The 18,709-nt window shown below is 37.6% G+C and overlaps 4 protein-coding genes and 2 non-coding genes across 7 annotated transcripts; 4 read left to right on the top strand and 2 right to left on the bottom strand.

Annotated features, from left to right (window-relative positions):
• Window positions 1–2,958: 2,958 nt before the first annotated feature.
• LOC117629426 lies at window positions 2,959–3,077 on the bottom strand. The gene has a single exon (XR_004586088.1). It is a non-coding gene; the product is annotated as a U5 spliceosomal RNA (small nuclear RNA).
• A 712-nt stretch (window positions 3,078–3,789) lies between these two features.
• Window positions 3,790–5,785, top strand: LOC117628628 (transcription factor MYB35-like). The gene is made up of 3 exons (XM_034361118.1): window positions 3,790–4,035; window positions 4,149–4,278; window positions 4,885–5,785. Exons 1-3 carry the CDS (start codon window positions 3,903–3,905, stop codon window positions 5,702–5,704), a joined length of 1,083 nt encoding a protein of 360 aa, XP_034217009.1. The 5' UTR covers window positions 3,790–3,902; the 3' UTR covers window positions 5,705–5,785.
• Window positions 5,786–5,936: 151 nt separating this feature from the next.
• Window positions 5,937–6,008, bottom strand: TRNAM-CAU. Its single transcript has one exon. It is a non-coding gene; the product is annotated as a tRNA-Met (tRNA).
• A 183-nt stretch (window positions 6,009–6,191) lies between these two features.
• Window positions 6,192–8,441, top strand: LOC117627735. The gene is made up of 4 exons (XM_034359961.1): window positions 6,192–6,785; window positions 7,102–7,215; window positions 7,307–7,588; window positions 7,877–8,441. Exons 1-4 carry the CDS (start codon window positions 6,303–6,305, stop codon window positions 8,078–8,080), a joined length of 1,083 nt encoding a protein of 360 aa, XP_034215852.1. The 5' UTR covers window positions 6,192–6,302; the 3' UTR covers window positions 8,081–8,441.
• Window positions 8,442–8,697: 256 nt separating this feature from the next.
• On the top strand, window positions 8,698–10,206 carry LOC117627993. Of its 2 annotated transcripts, XM_034360328.1 has the most exons (3): window positions 8,698–9,470; window positions 9,543–9,626; window positions 9,771–10,206. In XM_034360328.1, the coding sequence occupies exons 1-3, from the start codon at window positions 8,901–8,903 to the stop codon at window positions 9,924–9,926; spliced, it is 810 nt and encodes a 269-aa protein (XP_034216219.1). In that variant the 5' UTR covers window positions 8,698–8,900; the 3' UTR covers window positions 9,927–10,206. The 2 variants fall into 2 exon arrangements, with proteins under 2 accessions (XP_034216219.1, XP_034216218.1); XM_034360327.1 differs by having other exon boundaries at window positions 8,703–9,626.
• Window positions 10,207–13,417: 3,211 nt separating this feature from the next.
• LOC117628230 (transcription factor bHLH79) lies at window positions 13,418–17,051 on the top strand. Its single transcript, XM_034360630.1, has 6 exons — window positions 13,418–14,176; window positions 14,699–14,905; window positions 15,115–15,180; window positions 15,380–15,448; window positions 15,548–15,625; window positions 16,630–17,051. The coding sequence occupies exons 1-6, from the start codon at window positions 13,886–13,888 to the stop codon at window positions 16,756–16,758; spliced, it is 840 nt and encodes a 279-aa protein (XP_034216521.1). The 5' UTR covers window positions 13,418–13,885; the 3' UTR covers window positions 16,759–17,051.
• Window positions 17,052–18,709: the final 1,658 nt, after the last annotated feature.

The raw sequence follows: 18,709 nt of genomic DNA, 5'->3' as shown, positions 1-18,709 counted from the left end.
ATATATGGCTTGAAATATTCAAAGATCACCACCCTTAATTTATAACCAAATGGGGTATGTCTTTTGTTTTCTTAGTCAGAGAAGTGAGAGTTAGACACGTTTCATTGAGTATAAAACTTGATGAATGATGTTATTATGCATGGACTTACGTTGGCAATTAGACAATATAGGAGTTTGGAGAAATTATAGAATGCAACCAAGATTGGATTCCTATTTACCTACTGTAAAATTTGCTTTTCTTGTCAATAATCTCAATGGCCATATACCCTGTAGGACTTTGGAAGCTTATTAAATTCCTCAAAAAATTTTAGACTTGTTGACTTTCGCGGATGAAATTAAATAATTTCTCAAAGACCATAACCCCACCCCCAAAAACTTTTAGACTTGTTGACCTTCGCGGAGCACATCCTATATAGTCAATTTAAGTAAGTTCATATCTACAAATAAAAGTAAAGTTAAACGTGCATGTGATATTTTTTTGTCGACAAAATAATATTCTAAACTAGACTTTAAATTATTCTTATCTGTCATAAAAAGATTTTAAACTTAGTGTAAGAGAAAAGACACACATAAAGTGTTTCATAGCTCAATAGTAAAAGTTAGGGGTATTGAGCCCGTACCGTTATCGATATCGAAAATTTAAATTGGTATTGTACGGTATGAGATTATAGTTTGTCAAAATTGATACAGTACCATACCGTGCCAAATCGGTATCGGTACCATTTCGGTACCAAAATGACACAACTAAAAAATGAACCAATTCAATATTCAACATATTCATTCACCAAAATAAGTGATGCCTAAGTTACAAATTCAAAGATAATTTAGCTACTGATATTTTAGGCAAGGCTCAGCCTAGGGTCATTCTTTAGTAGTTTAGTTTGTTGTCGGCTTAGGCCTGCCATTTAACCAAAATAAAAAAAATCCTCCATCTTAATCAAGATTCTAAGTGACTTATTTACAAACAAAAAGTAAAGAGTCCAAGGATAATCCAAAAATCAAACGGTGATAGGCACTAGTCTTATTAAGAGATAAAAGTACATACTGTTTCTTTCTTTTCTTTCACTCAAAGGGTCTTGGTAAATATTTTATAAATATTTTATTTATTATATTCTCATCATGAAAACATTTTCACCTATAATAAAAAATTACTAATTGAGTTGCTTGAAGAGAGATGACTTTTGCCAAATAAATCAAAGAAAAAGCTTTTAATTATCAAATGAATCAAAGAAAAAGACTATAAACATACACACAAAAGGTAATCAAAATTATATTTAAGTACTATTTGGTACGATACGGTATTAACCGATACTAAAATCTTGACACCGCTACCATATCATACTCTATTGATACGGTACTGAATATCTTTTCATACCAAATAAAATCGGTATGATACGGTACGGATAAAGTACGATTTCGATATTTCGGTATTTCGGGTTAAGATGCCCACCCTAGTAAAAGTTGCCCGATGACACTTCCCACTTCTGCTTCCAAACTTTGGAAAAAAAACAAAGAAACAAACACGCTATTCTGATTTACTAATATATGGGCCTGAAATTTGACAACGCACAAATGTAACATCATGACATGCATGGATGAAATTTAATCAAGTCTGACTCACACCACTGTTCTGTTTCTTTTTACATGTCACACCCACACACATTATAAATTAATGCGTTGTAACAGCTCCGAGTTGAGGCCCCCATTGTTATCCAACACGAAAGTTGCACTGGATTTTTTAGGCTTATGTTGGAGCCCCACTCCCTTTTGTATTTTTTATTTACACCCAACTTCGATTATGAAAAAATCCATGAACCACTTTTATCAAGCTGACCAACACAAAGTGGCAGGGTTTCTCTCATCTGGACATATTCTTGGATCCACTGAAAATTAAGTACCACTACATGAATATCTAGCTATTGAAGGTAGGGTCCTGTTAGCATCGACGTTCCGCTCGTTCAAGTGATTGTAAGTTGTTGATGCAAAAAGTGAATCTCACAACTCATCAATGGACTGATATTAGCAAAAATAAAAGCATGGGCATGATTTTCTTGCCTTTAATCAATGCCTAAAGAGCTGTAGTTTGGTGAGGAGCAATACCTGTATCTGAAGTCTCTTACTCTGGAAAGTTTGAATTTAAAATTTGGAGCTCATCACAAGGCATTAGCTGTGCGCCACATGTTCCAGGTTCTTGCTGAAAAAAGAACAAAACCTGATAGTTTATAATTTCTAATCATTTTATGCTATATTGCGATTCTTTTTCTGGTGATATACGCAAATCCATTTATCTAATATTATACAGATACAACAATCTCTTAGCTGCTTGTTATGGGTTGGACTTTTGTTCTATACACTGAATGGTATCTTTGATCATAAGTGGCTTGTCCCTTTTGGCTTTTGCTTTTAAAATTTCTTATGAAATGAGGAAAATTCAAATTCTTGGCCGACCAAAATATATGATGTATTTTCTGATTTTTATTTTGTGGTGCTCCACTTTAGGCTTCTGTCCTGATGATGACACATAAATAATAACTTTTTCACGTGACATAATGATTTTAACTGAAAATAACAAAATAGTGTTATGCTCCTGTCGGCATATGTCAATTGAGCATGGTATTATGGCCTGCTTCATAGAATGTGTCAAAATGGGATCCATTTACAAACCCCACAAAATCAATAGGGGATTTTTAGAATAATAGATCAAAACCACCACGACGAAGGAAACAATAGAAGGATTGAAATTCCTTTTCTTTTATTTTAAAAATACACAAATTTCATATGATGTGGACTCCTGTGAACCTTTGTATTGGTTTTGATGGCTTAAATTTATATAAAAAGAAGAATTTGAACTTGGGTGATCTAATTCAATTCTGCCTCTTTTGGGTTTTTAATTATTTTTAGTAAAAACATTATACAGAGGACTGTAAACAACAAGATTCGAAAACTAATGTTACAGGAGCTTCTCCAAAGAAGAGAAACCCCTCCAAAAATGGGCGTATGCCACTATGAGCGGCGAGCACACGGTATTCTTTAGTAAAAGGCGAAAGAATAGTTCGCTTTGTGCTCACCGCGTGGCTGCGTGATTTCAAATGCTGCATCTCTTCCATTTTTATATCCGGTCTCCATCCGGCCTCGTTTTGTTCTTTTCCGATGTGGGACTTACTGAAAACAGAAAACTATTACTCGAGTTTCTGATTGTTTTTCTTCTACTCATATTTACATCACAAAAGATCCAATATTTCAGTGCCTGACAAGTGCATTTGACACAGAAAAGTTATATAGTACTTGGTAGGATAGATTTCTACTGCCACATGCATATCACGCAAACATGGTGATTATATAGCTTTGTGTGTGTGTGTGCCTCATATGCATGTTTCAAGTTAATTTCTTAATTAGTTGACCATTTTGTTTAAAGTAGGTAGTCTCATCAAACTTGTGATTAATCACAAACTAAAGCACTGGTCATTTTCTTTTACAGAAAGGCAGAATAATCTAAACTATCAATTATTTATGGTTTTTTACTTAGATTTAATCTAAGTTGAACCAAATAATTCACCCAATTTGAACCAAGACTCAAAGGGTCTCCAGGAGCCAAGCATGTGAGAATGGAAGACTGATTTTTATTTCATATTTTCATGTCAAGCCGTTAATGTGAAGATGCCATTTCGTCAGCCTCATGCTTTTCTTGCCTCCACACTTGTCATACTTTAAACCAGTACCTTTCCTCTTCTCATCTCACATCTCTCTTTCAGTAGGCATCTGCATAAGCAGAGTTAATTAAAGTTGAATCAGTTTCATCTCTCTTTATAATCAGAGACTAGTTTTGTTTATCATTTCCTTTTTGTTTTCTGCTTTCTTTGTTTTTAGGATTTTAAGTGCAATATTGGATTAACACAGATAAGATGGTGAGGCCTGCTTGTTGTGAAAAGCTGCATTTGAAAAGGGGTCTTTGGACTGAAGAGGAAGATGCAAAGATACTCGCGCATGGGTCGAAGCATGGAAATAGTAACTGGACTGCTTTTCCGAAAAAAGCAGGTTATCTTTGGTGTTCTTTTTCCTCAATTCTTTCTTGACCGGGTGGCGGAGGATGTTGGTGGATTATATGCTACATTTCTGGGCTAATTAACTTAATGTATGAGTGTTTACAGGACTTACAAGATGTGGGAAGAGTTGCAGGCTTAGGTGGACTAATTACCTGAGGCCTAATCTCAAGCATGAGTCCTTCGCACCCCATGAGGAGGAATTGATTGTCAGGCTTCATGCAACCATAGGCAGCAGGTTTGGTTTTTTTATATGCAGACTTCTAGATATTTACAATAGTTCATCCAAAGCCTCCCTCCTTGCCTATCTTTACTGCTAATGCATCATATCACTCTTGTTTTTACTATTTAACATTGCAGCTACATTGTCCTTGTTATCTTTACTTCTACTGCTGTTTTCCATGAACTATATACTTTAGGGGGAGGAATTTGGGAAGAAAAATTCTCACTAATCTTTACTTTATGGTATCCGATCCGATCTGCATTGTCGTTGTTTCCAGTTCATAGTTTTTCTGATTTAACCTTTGGAGAGAGAGCCTGTGAATTTTGAACAAACTAATAATTGTCAAGAAATTGTACTCAGGATAAAAAGCTAAAAGGTAGGGGCTCTTTTAGCTCCTAATTGTAGCAAGTGTGCTTATAGTCACAATACCTGAGTGACCCAACAACCTTCACTGATATGACAAAATGAGAAATTCACTTCATATCCAAAAGTCAACCCAACAGATCATATGGATTGCCAAACAAGAAGACAAGCCCCAATCCCCAAGCCTCATTTTCTGTTGCTAATGCAAGAAACCTGATCCTCTCTCACTATTTTTTTATCATGGATTCTGTGGTGCAGGTGGCCTATAATAGCTCAGCAACTTCCTGGGAGGACAGACAAAGATGTAAAGAACTACTGGAACACTAAGCTGAAAAAGAAGCTCTCAGAAATGGGAATTGATCATGTTACTCATAAGCCCTTCTCTCAAATCTTAGCGGACTATGGAAACATCGGTGGCCTCCCGAAAGCTGGAATGAGAATGGCAATAGGTTCTCTCAACAAAGACTTGAAGAATGCAATCCTGATGAAGCCAGAATTACCATATTCATTGTCAACACAAGGATTTTCCAATATCAACAGCCATTTGATGCCAATGACAATGATACCAATCAAAATGGAACCAATTCAAGACAGTTTCTTGAGCAACGCTCAATCTAGCAACCAACCCTTTGATCTTCTTACACAGCTGCAGGCCATAAGATTGGTGACAGATGCCTCAAACTCAACCAACCTTGAATCTTCCCCTCCCAATTTGTACATTCATGAAGGCACATTGTCATCATCACCATCATCTTCTACTTGTTCATCTGCTGCGCAAGAGCAGGCAACCCTGCAGGCCTTTAGCTGGAGCGATTTTCTCCTTGAAGACGCGTTTTTTCCAACCAGTGATGCTCAAGAACACGAGGATAAGGCTGAACATTCGTCGATGGAAATGTTGAACCAATCGAAAGCAGCAATACCACAAAGCCAAATTGAAGACCAAGCTGGTATGCAAAAATATAATGAAGTTGAGGCTACATCTCCATGTGACAGTTCATTTGTGGAGGCCATGGTCGCAAGAGAGAATGAGATGTTCTTGGAGTTTCCCCAACTTATGGAAGAACCATTCTACTACTGAGTTTACATTTTACTCCAGAATTTATGCCACTGTTTTTAATAAGATTTTCTATATAATTAAGCTGTGAGAATAAGAACCTGATCACAGGCCTCTCCTCTTGTTGGCACTTTATGCCTTGCGTTGTATAATGCAGCTGAACTCAGTGACTTTCTTAGCATCAAAGCCAAAATAGTGGTATTTTAATAACAAAAAAGCCAGAAAAAAGGAAAAAAAGAAAAAGAAAAAAGAAATCTATCAGAGCCTGGTTTCGATCCAGGGACCTGTGGGTTATGGGCCCACCACGCTTCCGCTGCGCCACTCTGATCTGTTGATATTATTTTAATACGAAATATAATTAACTAATAAGCACTGTCCACACTTTAATTAATTTTTTAAAACATTTTTCTGTTGCATTTTAAACATCTAAAATAAAATAAAATAAAAGACATCCGTAGAATTGTTTTACCCGCGTTTGCTTTATTATATAAACCCCTTATTAATTATCTTTAATAATACCCACCTAAACGCTTTCCTTCTTCTTCTTCTTCTTATAAAAAATTCAACAACCTAAAATCAAAAGCAGAAAAGCAGAGATTGAAGCAAAATAGAGCCTACTAAAATGGTGGCAATTTCGTTGTACAGAGGAAACCTTCACAGAGTCCCAGACGTACCTCGTCGATGGCTTATGCCAACCCCTAAAATATCTCTCAAGGACTTCAAATCCCTTTTAACCCGTCGCTCTATAGCTCTCTCTCGCGTCCGCTCCACCCTCCCCGCCACCTCCTCTAACCCTAACCCTTCTTTTGTTCCAGAACAGCTCAATGAAGCACCAAAGATGAACACTTTGACACACCCCAAGATTAAATTCGAAGCACCGGAGAATGTTGTTGCTGATTGCGAAGCTGGGCCTTCTGGGGTCGACAAGGATGAGAAACAATCGGACGGTGCTGATTTTACGGTGAAACCCGTTGATGGGTCCGATGCATCTCCTGCTTTTAAACCCGATTTGCCTGAGAAAGGTTCCGATGCTGTGGATGTCGGTGTAAATTCACTAGCCGTGAAGGTTGAGAAAGTGGATGAAGAGGAAAATCCCAATTCTGAGGTATGCAAGAATTGCCAGTTTTATGAATTAGTAGAATTTTGTTTTCGAATTGGGTGTTTATGAGTTTATGTTGTTCTTACACTGGATTATGAAATTTGAATTTGAAGTATCAATGTGTGTAGAAAGAAACGAGAGTTAGTTCCAGTTGTGATTCTTAATGCTTACCAAATCAAAACAACTTAACTCTATGTACGCATTGAGAAAGCAAGTCCAAGCATTCATTTGATTTGTTGAACTATGATTACAAAATCAAGTGTTTTTTATTGCGCAGTTTTGAGCAATGTTTAGTAACTACTATTGTTTGTTTATATGATAGGCACATAACAAAGAGGATGTGCTAGATGAGAAGCAAAAAAGGAAAAGAGAAGTTGAGGAGAAGCTGCAAGTTTTGAATCAAAGGAAACATACTATAGTACAAGTCTTGAAGCAGGTAATTTTTTGGCCTCGTGATTCATTTGTGTGTATCTTTATGTTACATTGGGAAGGATCAATACTAAGGAGTTGGTTCGTGTGTTTTACAGATGTTAAATGCGGAGGAGGAATTAAAGAGACGAAGTAGTATGCAAGGAATGGTGGTTCGCCCATCTGTATCACTTCAAGTGGATGTAACAAATGACTCCGGGTCAATGACTAGGCATGCTGCTGCTAGGTTGGGCTCGGAGGCGAATCTTGAGATGGAAGGGTGTGAAGGTGATGAGCATTCGAATCATAACTTTCATTCTCGCCATATCTTCCGGATGAACAGCACATCCCCATCTTCAGAGTCTCCTCTCAGACGGCCAACTCATATTCAGCACAATGTGGTAATGTATTTTGGTTCCTACTACAATTTCTATGGTACCAGTGAAGTGTTTGTGCATGTTCCGATTTTGCTTTCATTTGTGTTGACTACCATGTTGATGGTTTTATAATTGTCTTGTGAAAGCTTATAAACGAAGGATCTTTAAGTCAAGTCTGGGACTTGCAAATGTAGTTTTCTTAGGGGAAAAAAAAGAGTTTCTTAAAAATATGAGGAAGTACTTTGCAATTAATGTCTCTTTGCTCTGCTATCTATTCATGAACTCACTTTCGGGTATCAAATTTTTGTGCAGGTTCCACACCCCTCTCGGGTGAGTTTGGGGGCTACTGGCAGCAGTCCATCGTGCTTTGCTCCTGCAGGGCACCAGGGGAATCCTGCAACTCTTCCCACATTATCTGTATCAGGAACAAACTACATGGCATCCTCTCCATCCCCTGCAGCGTCTGGCGGCACTTCTGCTTTCAGAGATGCTCGGCTGCCAAGTCCGTGGAATTAGATTTGTGCTATGCACTCCCTTTGTTTACCATGGGGCTATAGGTTGATCGTGGGGATGGAATGAAGAACATTAGACAACTATGAAGCCATCCATTGCATTCACGTAGGGGATTCAAAATTCTGGTGACTTCAAGGATCAGAAGCCTGTCTCAATTGGGTTCCTTTCTTTTTTCGATCATAGTATCTTTGTAAATTAATGAAGCTTGTCAAATTGTAACAACAACAGAAAGGGTTGTCAAATTGAGCTGTATTGAAGGCGGATGCCAACTGATAATTTTTCTGGACTTTTGTTACACTGATTCTCAAGGTTATCAAGTTCATATTCCTATCAATTCAATCGAGGATCAATCAAAGTCACCACATGAATTCTATTATTGAGTCTAGGGGATCTAACTAAATTAGAAAAATCCAATAATTGGCTGTTCGATTAATACGCTCTCAAAAGCACCAAAAGTCATGTGACAACTATAAACAAATAGGATTTGTAGGGTACCCATGCAAATTCTTGCCCTATGCTAAAATTGTAAGACAATATCACCCAAATGTTGCCCTAGGATACACACTAAAGCTAGGATCATTTAGATAGTTGCAGTCAACGGTCAAAACATCCCAAGCCTCCCTTGTCCTCCGCCAACGGCGCACGTTAGAACAAAAAAAAACAGAACCAGATCTCACCACACAAGTCCCAATCCAATGAACCCCACCACTGACCACTGACCACACTCCAAAAACATATCAACACAACATAACCTCCTCCACCTCCATCTCCATTTCCTCTGATTTATCCACCCACCACCGAACACCCAAAAAAAAAAACCAGTATGGCTAACCAGACCACCCAACGGCGCATTTTAGCAGCACCAGAACCAAAAGCATCCATGAATCCCACCCTCAAAAAACACACCAAGCCCTCCATTTCTCAACACCTATCTAATAACCTAGATTCTTCCATGCCCTCTAAACCCTCTTCCATTTCCAGCAACAGCTCTAGAGTCAATACCAGTCATAGAGTTCGTACTTCACAAAGACCCAACAGTCAACAAACACTCCCAGCTCTCACTGACACTCGTTTGCAAGCCAAAGCCATGTCAGTTTCTGCCATAATGGGTTCCTCCAAGTCTTCCATTAAATCAAATCCTCAGCCCAAATCAGTTGGCCCCAATATTGAGAAACAGAGCAAGACAACAAAGGAATTAGCTTGCAAAGACAAGTCCCAAAAATCCAGTAAAGATGTGGAAAAGAAGAAATTTGAGGAGGAGGTTGTGAAGAAGAAGAAAGAAGCTCAAAAGGGATTGGTGGGTTTTAAAGAAGAGCATGAATTTGATAATAGGAGATTGTCAGTTCCACTGAACTCAAGCGGTGGCAGAAGGAGATCCCTCTCTGGCTCACAGGTTCAATTGGCAGATGTGCTTTCAAGTTATGGTGTGAAAATTGTTTCAGCTGATATGCCACCATTTATGCAGATCCATGCTGTTGAGTGTGCAAGAAAGACACATGATAGCCTGGAAAAGTTCACCTCCAAGACTCTTGCTTTGACTCTCAAAAAGGTATTAACAGTTGTTATTATGAGCTTAATTATCCAGATTAGGACTTTAAACTTTGATTTGGTTGAGATTACTGGTGTGATGTGGGTTTTATGAGTTTATGACTAATTAGTGAATGGTTTGGGGGGTTGTGCAATTTTTGTGCAGGAATTTGATGGGGTGTATGGGCCAGCTTGGCACTGTATTGTAGGAACCAGTTTTGGGTCTTTTGTGACACACTCTGTAAGTGGGTTTCTGTATTTCTCAATGGATCAAAAAATGTATGTCCTCTTGTTTAAGACAACGGTACAAAGAGCAGACTGAACAGTTGGAAAGCTCAAGAATTTTTTGTGTAGGAAGTTCTGGAAAGCTCAAAAATAAGTTATATTCTTTCGAGCTTGTACATTGGTTGATGGTTATTGCAGGGAAAGCATAGGAGAGATGGAAATTTCTCCCCATCTTTTTGTTCATAGACATTTACTTAGTTGTAACTTGTAGGGGCTTAGTATTTGTCTAATTGAGAAATATGAAATCCCTTCTTCTGGCCCTGTAAGTCTATATGTATCAGTGTTATAAAATCATAATATAATTGTCAGTGTCACAATGTTCTTTTTGGTTGCTTTTCTGTGTTTTTCTTTTGGTTCTTTTCTTTTGGCTTCTTGCATCAGTGGTCATAGGAGAATGATAGGATCACCTGCATTTGAGTTTCACACCAGATAAAAATGAATTTTCTCATGAGCTTAGGAGTTGATATATTTCATGGACCTCATGCTACATGGTTGTTGCTTTGATTTCACCATCTAATCTAATGTGAGATGATTTGGCATTTGATCTATGCTTCAGATTCAGTGCATTATAACTATCACCGCCTGCCTTTTAGATTAGTAAACTTGCATTCTGCATTTAATCCATCAAATGATAGCATCCAAAAAGGTCATAAAATATGCCCTGTTTCCAAACTTGTATTTTATCTTTATATTATTGGTAGTTTGGTCAGAGACTCAGAGGCCCCTACAGGCTACACTCACAAACCCTTTAGACAGTTCTAGGACCCCCTCCCCCAAATCAATCATTTAACTTGCTTGTAAATTGGGGCCTTCTGTTCCATCAATTAAGAACAGAGGCATACAGCGCTGATGTTGCAAGCCTGTAGATAGGTAGGATCGGAAATGCAACAAGGATGGGGTATGGGTGAGGGGATCAATCCAACTATTAAACATCAACATTTTCAACTTAAGCCCCTCACTCATACCCTCTTATTGTAGCCGAAAAAAACTTGTATAAAACGGGAATAACATTGTAACAGCTTCTGAACCATTTTGAAAGGGAAGCCACCTCTCCCGCATCATCTTCACAAGCAAAGCAATTGGGAGACCACTTGTCAATTTGTGCATCTAAACAATGGGGCTTTGACTAAAACTTGGGTCCTAGCCCAAAATTCATTTCTGTGGCACTAACTGGGCCATAGATTTGATCAAAGTCATAAGCATGCAACTGGGTTTGCCTCCATTGAGATGAAATTTGATCTTGATGTGGGCATATAAATTGAATTAAGGGTTGAAGACCCTGCAAAATTCCAAGTCTTCCTATTGGCATAAAATTTCCATTTTTGATTGCACAGAAATGAAAAACGATATTTCTGCAGACAAACCCTTCAGTGATTGGTTACATGAAGAAGGAACAATGATTCAGCAAAATAAATTGAGTGCATACACGACTACCATTCTGGTAGATATTACGGCCATCACATGCAAAATGCAGAGCTTTTGTTTGACTGCATTGATAAAGTAGCCACGTATATTGCAAATGTACCAGATAATAATAAGTTCTAACAGTTCATGTACAGGTGACAGAAAAAAGTTGACCTAGTAATTTCCCAAGTGAACAGGAAGTTCCTAAACAGAAAAGAAAGTTGGATGATGGTGGTACTGTTTTCTTCTTTATTTAAGTTTATTTTTCCCCTTCCAAATTAAGAAGCCACTTCAATTTCAAACAATACCAAACAAACACTAAATCATACATATTCGAAAGATAATATTGACGAGTTCATATACGTTAGGTTTTAGTTTGAAAATCTATGTTAATCCGAAAATATAAACCTCACATGGTATTCGTGTGTGAGTTTTTCCTCCTTCTCTTTCCTAACTTCGGTTTTTTTTAAAATGAAAAAACAATATAAAACTCACAGTACGTATTCTACTATGCAAAGAGCCAAGTTCGTTGCTTCATGAAAATTTGAAGCCTTGAAGAGGTAGAGGTCTCAACTAATTATATGAGCTTGACTCCCTAGCATTCCTGTAATTCAGGGATAATTACCATTTGACAAGAGAAAAAAAAAAGTAATTGTAAAAGAGAGGAAGAAGGCAAAAATATCAAGTACTTTTAGAAAACCATTATACCACCTTTCTGTACCATACTACTACTATGGTAAAAAATAATTTACTAATTTTGTTGTCAAAAATTGACATGATGTCTCATTTGGCTCAATTTTTGAATGGATGCAAATGACCTGTAGCAGTCATTTAATGACTAACCCAATACTGATTGTTTACGCTAAGGTTCTTTTGTCTTTTCTTTTCTTTTCTTTTCTACCAAACATCAAATTAAAGCTGTTTTTCCCAGCATTTATTTCAATTTTTCGGCTCCATCTGCAACAATACATGCCATGACACAAACCCTTGATGCAAAAAATTGAAAGCTTAGCAAGAGAGGCATAGAAATCGCTTTTGATGTCAGTTAGGTGCAAATATATGAAGTGGACATGATAATGAAATGGGGTCATTAACCCTATTTCCAAATCCATGATAATGAGGCACGTTTTGATATCCAGATTAGGAATAGGAGGCTCCAAGAGGGAGTTAGTCTCTCTCACAAACCCATCAATGACACAGTGGCAAGTCAACTTTTGCTTTGCATTGGGCAAGATTCTAAGATAGAGGGCACATGATGAGGTTGGCAAAAACTATCTTGGGCATAATCTCAAACACACTTTCTCTAGTGTAACTATAATTGCTTAGCTGAGTATCATTTTTCTGCTAAGCAAGTTAGGCAATGACAAATAAGAAAGGGGGGGTTAGGCAGTGATGGTGCTCTAAGCTATTTTAGCTTTGAAAAAAAAGGCAAAAAAGAAAAAAGCTTTCTCCACAACACAAAATTCTTTGAAATTAATTTGGAGGGTTTGTATTGTTCACTATAGCAACCCACCAAGCCTTGTTTCCACCCAAATTTTTTATCTCTGGACAGAATAAGATGCCAATTGAAAATTCTCTCACATGAACAGTAACTTTAACAAAATGCATGTGGCATGAACTATTCCATATGAAATTATTTTTTGTTCCCATACAATGTACTTGCTAGCTAGGCACTATTCTAAATAGAGTAATTTTTATTTACATGGAATTTGACATGTTAAGTCATTAGGGCTGTTAATAAATTACATCTGTAATGTAAATGGTTAATAGAAGGAAAATCGAATGCAAAATTTCATATATATGGTAAATACTCTAAAACAGTTGAAGTTTGTAACTATGTGATTCGCTGGGAAACTAAATAATTTGAATTAGAGATGTGTGCAAGTATTATACATATATGGGTTTGGACTCTTTGACCCCACTTTCTTTCTAATAATGTAATGGTTAGGCACTTGATCCCATACCTTGTTAGATCAACCAATTAAGCAACACTTACAGGAAATTAAACAAATAAAAAAAACCAGGAAAATGCTGTTGGGCACGTGTCTCTTACAGAAGAGAGGGTACATTAATATGCCGATGGTAGCTTTCCTGGATAACTCTGTATCCCCTCCTCGGATAAAATAACCCACTTGCCAAACTTGCCGCTTCTCTCTCTCTCTCTCTCTCTCTCTAAAGGCTACAGCTTTCACTGTCCCGTGGTTAGAAAGCACAGTGGGCGCAATGAGCACTACTCTCTCTCCCAGTCCAGCCAAAGGATCACACTCTGCTTCTCTCTGCCCCCACAGTTCCTCCCTTTCTCTCTCTAACTTTCATCATCATCCATTAATGCCTCTCTCTCTCTCTCTTTAAAGACCAAATCTTTCTCTCTCTAAATAACTTGTTAAATAACCCATCAGCTCACTAAATCCCTCATTCACTCTCACAAGCTCTTCAGAAGCTCGTACACACACTTAACACACTCTCCCTCTCTCTATCTGTCTCTCTTTGTCTCTCTCTCTGTCTCTCTCTCTTTATTGGTAGCTCAAGTTTCGGTTTCGGATTCGGATTCGGATTCGAGGTCGGGTGGAATGAATTCGGGCTTTTGAAAAAATGGATCCTCCACTGATCCACGAGTCTTCCTTCTCAGCAGCTAACCCATCAGCGTACAGCCTGGCAGAGATTTGGCCCTTCAGCGGTGAACCCGGTGGAAGTGGTGGCGGGTTGGGTCTCCGAATGGGTAGTTTGGGTGGGCTTGGAGACAGCTCCGTGAACAGAGATGGGTCGTTGGAGGAATCGACCGTGACTGAGCAAAGCGGTGGAGGTGGTGGAAGAAAGAGAAGGGATATGAGCTCTGAGGACGAGTCTTCTAAGCTGGTTTCCACAAGTAGTGCCAGTGGCTTGGTTCGTATTTCACTCTTTTAAGTGAAATTTGATTGCTTGGCTCAATTTTGAGTTAGGTTTATGAGAAAATGGAGCAAATTAGTACTAAAGCAATGAATTTTGATGTGTGAGTCAGTTTTCTTTAGCTGAATTGAGGCAAATGGATGAAAGTAATAAGAAATGGAATGAAAATTAAGCTCGGGTCTTTATATTTTAACTTAATTTAGTGAATATTTTGTTAGTAAATAATTGAGGGAAGTAGTGAATTTGTGTAATTATGATTGTGCTATGTAAGCTATCTATAAAGAATTAATATTGGTTGTTCTTGTATAGCCTTTGTTTCCCCTGTAATTTAGAAGTGATATTGTGAATATTAATGCATCCAAGCATGGTGTGATGTGTTATCTTTAGCGAGTTAAGCTGTATTAGACCAGATATGGATTGAGGCTCTAATTGGTGTTTGTGTCTTATATGTTGTTTACTTGAATCTTAAATTTCTCTTTTGATGTTTAATTTTTAACTTTTTCTGTTTGTTTCAAACAGAAAGATTCCAGTGGAAAACGGATGAAACTAGCAGGATCTCAAAATGAAAATGGTGGTTCGAAAGCTGAAGTTGAAGAAAGTTCAGCAGCTGGTGACAACAAGCCAGCTGAACAAAGCACTAAACCTTCTGAGCCACCTAAGCAAGATTTTATCCATGTGAGGGCACGAAGGGGACAAGCTACTGACAGCCACAGTCTAGCAGAGAGGGTAATGCGCTTTTGGTCCTTTTTGAATTTGCAATATTAGTATCTAGAACATCAAACAAATTTTTCATGCTCTTTATGGAGTTCTCTAGATCTTGATATGGAATATGTTTTATATAATGAACCTATTCCGTTTTATCTTTGACATGTTTGGTAAGTCAGTTTTGATCCATTCACCATTGAAACATGCGCATACCATGCTCATTTTGGCAGGCTAGGAGAGAAAAGATCAGCGAGAGGATGAAACTTCTCCAAGATTTGGTTCCTGGATGTAATAAGGTAGTGTATGTTGTTTGGTTGGTTTTATGTCATTCATATTACTTAGCATGTGTAGGTAGTATGTTCTACATAGTTTAGCTAGGGAATCTTTGTTATGTAATTTGTTGTTTCCGATTTCTTTACTCGATTAATTGTGAACATGTCCTGGTAATTATCTAGCATGTTCCCCTTTCATATGTTGTACTTTTCTTCTGAAAAGGTTATTGGGAAAGCACTCGTCCTTGATGAAATTATTAATTACATTCAATCACTGCAGCACCAGGTTGAGGTATATATTCCATCTGACTCTAATCTAGTGCACTTGGTGACATGGTTTTCCTTTAAACTGTTAAACCTGAATCTGTACTTTGTTAATTGGATTCTGTAGTTCCTTTCAATGAAGCTTGAAGCAGTCAATTCAAGGATGAACATGAATCCCACCATTGAAGCCTTTCCTTCGAAAGATGTAAGTCTGGTGTACTTTTATTACCTTCATAAAAGCCATTGACACTCTGTTTGGAACTATTTTTTGATATAATCTTAGAGATGCATTATTATTTCTGGTTCAATAGTTTTTTCAAAGACCCTGCTGCTTTTTTAGATTGTAAACCCTTTGTCTGGGGATTCTTTTTTGTACAACTCTTCAATCTCAGCGATGCATCAAGGAATGTAAATGTCTGTCAACCAAGTAGTCTTGGTAAATAATATCTAACTTGACTGGCAGTACAATTTAGTCCAACAGTGCAATTTCATTCAACTCCTAGGACTGTTCTTGTTGTAAACTTGGCTGTTGGGCATCACAGTTATGCTACTGACTCCTCAAGATTGGTATTTGGGCATTTCTATGCCATTTTGAAGGGAATAAGCAGACAACAAGGCACCTTCTAAGCTAATTGTTTTCTATAATCTAACCCTTACTATATGCATGATGAAGATTCCAGGGAATCTCTTCTAAACTCCATGATGACATTAATATATCATATCATCCATTTAAGCATAACAGCATGATAATAACAACATTTTCTTAGTTTTTGGTGTCCCTTGGAGTGTAAAGTGCTTGGTTGCATTCTTTTTCTATCATCATCATCATCACCACCACCATTACCATGGCTTTTATCCTTGTCTATAGTCTCATCCGTTCAACTCTCATTTGGTGTATGTGTTTGACATGCTGAACAATGTATGTTTACATTGTATATCTTTTCTCCTAAAGATAGTGTGACCTCATTAGTTCTTGTGGAGGATGTTTCTGTCACGGTTAGTGTACTAATGTAGGTCCTGCAGTAAGATTGTGAACTAATTGGTTTTAATGTCCCACGAAGAGAAATATTTTTGGATGCTGCAATAATTTATACTGTTTCATAGGTTCACTAGGTTATTTCCGTTAAACTGAGATTCTTTAAATGCACGGAAAGACAATTCTGTTTAGGTATATGCTATATGATCTTACCAATTGACCTGGTGTTTCAGCTTGGTGCACAGCCATTTGATGGTGCAGGATTGCTATTTGGCTCGCACACACCAAGGGAGTATGCCCAAGGCTCACATCCCGAGTGGCTACATATGCAGGTCGGCAGTAGTTTCGAAAGAGCAACGTAAATTCAGGGGATAATTCTTCAAGTCATAATTGGTGGGCTTGTGATTAGGTTCCACACCTGCTGTAGAAATGCGTTTGCTAAATGTATGATCATTCTTATTGTTGTAATAGGATATTAGTTGTAGGAATGCATCTAATCTTCATATGTATCATCTGACTAGATATACTCTACTTTGTTGTACTAGTAGTGGTACCCAGAAAATATCTTAGAGTGGCTTAGTTAAAATGTGTAACTGAAGGATTGTAATTGTGCTTGCCAGAATTTATATATATATAATATCTGATTATTTTTACATAGAATAATGCTATTCTTACCACATCCCTATACCAGCTTATGTGGCAGCTGAGGTGGACAACCAACCACATCAAATAAAATTATTTAATATTTTCTTTTCTTTTTATGATTTATTCCAATATTTGTTTTTCTAATTGTCTTAATTAAAATACATTTCATTGATTTAATTAATGTGGCATATAATATTGACATGTCACATCATGTAATATAGAAATGTGAGATGAAAATGTGATAAGTATAGCATATAATATTACTCCTTATCACGAATGTGTATGGAACGATCTGTTATGAAATAATTGAAAATTAAGGTTTTACTTTATCACTATGATCTGATGGCCAACAGACCTCAGATGTTTATAACTGTTTGAAATTAGAGATTTTGTTAAGAAGAATAATTCTCAGTTGTTATTGATAGAGCCAAAAGGCTAAGTATTTATAGAGATATTACAAGCTTAACTAGGAGAACTAGGTTACTTGGAGACTACTCCAAATCAATTACAATCAACTAATAAAAGGAAACTAAATAACAATTTAATAATGTTCCTAATTTCCAACACTCCCCCTCAAGTTGGAGGGTGGATATCAAGAACGTCCAACTTGCACAAGAGATTGTGAAAGGTGTTACTCCCAAAGGTTGCTGATAAAGAGGCAGTGGTGTCACTGCTGTAAAGGGGGCAGCTGTGTCGCAGCTGTGTCACTGTTGTAATGAAGGCAAATTTGGAGGCAAATGGAGCAGCGGTGTGCTACTGTAAAGGGGGTTGTTGCTCCTCTCAAATCTGACGATGTATGAGAGTCGTGAGTTGAAGGAAGCAGCACCCAAATAAAGTTGTGCTGATGTTCAGTGCATGTTGCATGTATGGTGGCTGTTGTTGATGTTGCTGATGTGCAACGATGGTGATTTTGTTGCTAATGTGCAACAAATGTTGTTGATGATGCCTTTTCTTGAGGCTGAATAATGATGTTGCTGGGGCAGCTGAATGATGGTGTTGCTGGTGCAACTGATTGATGATGTTGATAGTGCAATTGTACGGAAGCTATTGATGATGGTGTGCAGCTGCCTGTGTGCAGCTGATGTGTGACAGTGTGTTTATCTCCCATATCTGCCCCTCAAATCTGAAGCTTGTAGAGGGTTGAGATTTGGAAAAAGAGAAGAGAGAATGAAAAATAATGATGAAAGAGAGATTAAAAAAAGAAAAGGAGCAAAGCCAAGAAGATGGCGTGAAAGTGAAAAAAATACTTTTATTTTTATTTTTGGTTTGAAAAATGACCCACCGAAAAAAGGATATGACCCATCGAAAAAGTTAGCCAAAAAAAGAAGAAGAAGAATTGAGTGATGTGGAGACAGAAAGAAAATATCAAACTTGGCCAAGAAAAAAGTTAGGTAGAGAAAGAAAACAAAAAATTGGGTATGATGTGAAACCTCAGAGAAACTGATATATCAACAAAGGAGAGAAAGTGAACGCTCATGTTGGGTTGTCGTGGTGCAAAGAAGCGATGGCAACACAGAGACAAAAAGGACCAGCAGTTTGCAAAGGTGCTCTCAGGAAGATTACGATAGATGGCTTGGATACGAGCGATCGATGGTTTCTAGGCAGGGGCAAAGAATCAATGAACACAGTGGCTGGTCAACAGCAGTGGTGCTAGTGTAGAGCCTCCTG

The sequence above is a fragment of the Prunus dulcis genome, chromosome 5 (genome assembly GCF_902201215.1).
Source record: "Prunus dulcis chromosome 5, ALMONDv2, whole genome shotgun sequence".
In the NCBI taxonomy this organism is placed as follows: domain Eukaryota; kingdom Viridiplantae; phylum Streptophyta; class Magnoliopsida; order Rosales; family Rosaceae; genus Prunus; species Prunus dulcis.
The sequence above is the reverse complement of the archived record's forward strand: the minus strand, read 5'-3'. Positions and strand labels throughout refer to the sequence as shown.

Bases quoted from the DNA above. Each gene is read 5' to 3' on its own strand.
- LOC117628628 (XM_034361118.1), top strand. From the start codon at position 3,903: ATGGTGAGGCCTGCTTGTTGTGAAAAGCTGCATTTGAAAAGGGGTCTT. The intron at 4,036-4,148 runs GTTATCTTTGGT...GAGTGTTTACAG, and splicing joins TGCTTTTCCGAAAAAAGCAG to GACTTACAAGATGTGGGAAG. The intron at 4,279-4,884 runs GTTTGGTTTTTT...TCTGTGGTGCAG, and splicing joins CATGCAACCATAGGCAGCAG to GTGGCCTATAATAGCTCAGC.
- LOC117627735 (XM_034359961.1), top strand. From the start codon at position 6,303: ATGGTGGCAATTTCGTTGTACAGAGGAAACCTTCACAGAGTCCCAGAC. The intron at 6,786-7,101 runs GTATGCAAGAAT...TTTATATGATAG, and splicing joins AGGAAAATCCCAATTCTGAG to GCACATAACAAAGAGGATGT. The intron at 7,589-7,876 runs GTAATGTATTTT...ATTTTTGTGCAG, and splicing joins CTCATATTCAGCACAATGTG to GTTCCACACCCCTCTCGGGT.
- LOC117627993 (XM_034360327.1), top strand. From the start codon at position 8,901: ATGGCTAACCAGACCACCCAACGGCGCATTTTAGCAGCACCAGAACCA. The intron at 9,627-9,770 runs GTATTAACAGTT...ATTTTTGTGCAG, and splicing joins TTGCTTTGACTCTCAAAAAG to GAATTTGATGGGGTGTATGG.
- LOC117628230 (XM_034360630.1), top strand. From the start codon at position 13,886: ATGGATCCTCCACTGATCCACGAGTCTTCCTTCTCAGCAGCTAACCCA. The intron at 14,177-14,698 runs GTTCGTATTTCA...TGTTTCAAACAG, and splicing joins CAAGTAGTGCCAGTGGCTTG to AAAGATTCCAGTGGAAAACG. The intron at 15,626-16,629 runs GTAAGTCTGGTG...CTGGTGTTTCAG, and splicing joins AAGCCTTTCCTTCGAAAGAT to CTTGGTGCACAGCCATTTGA.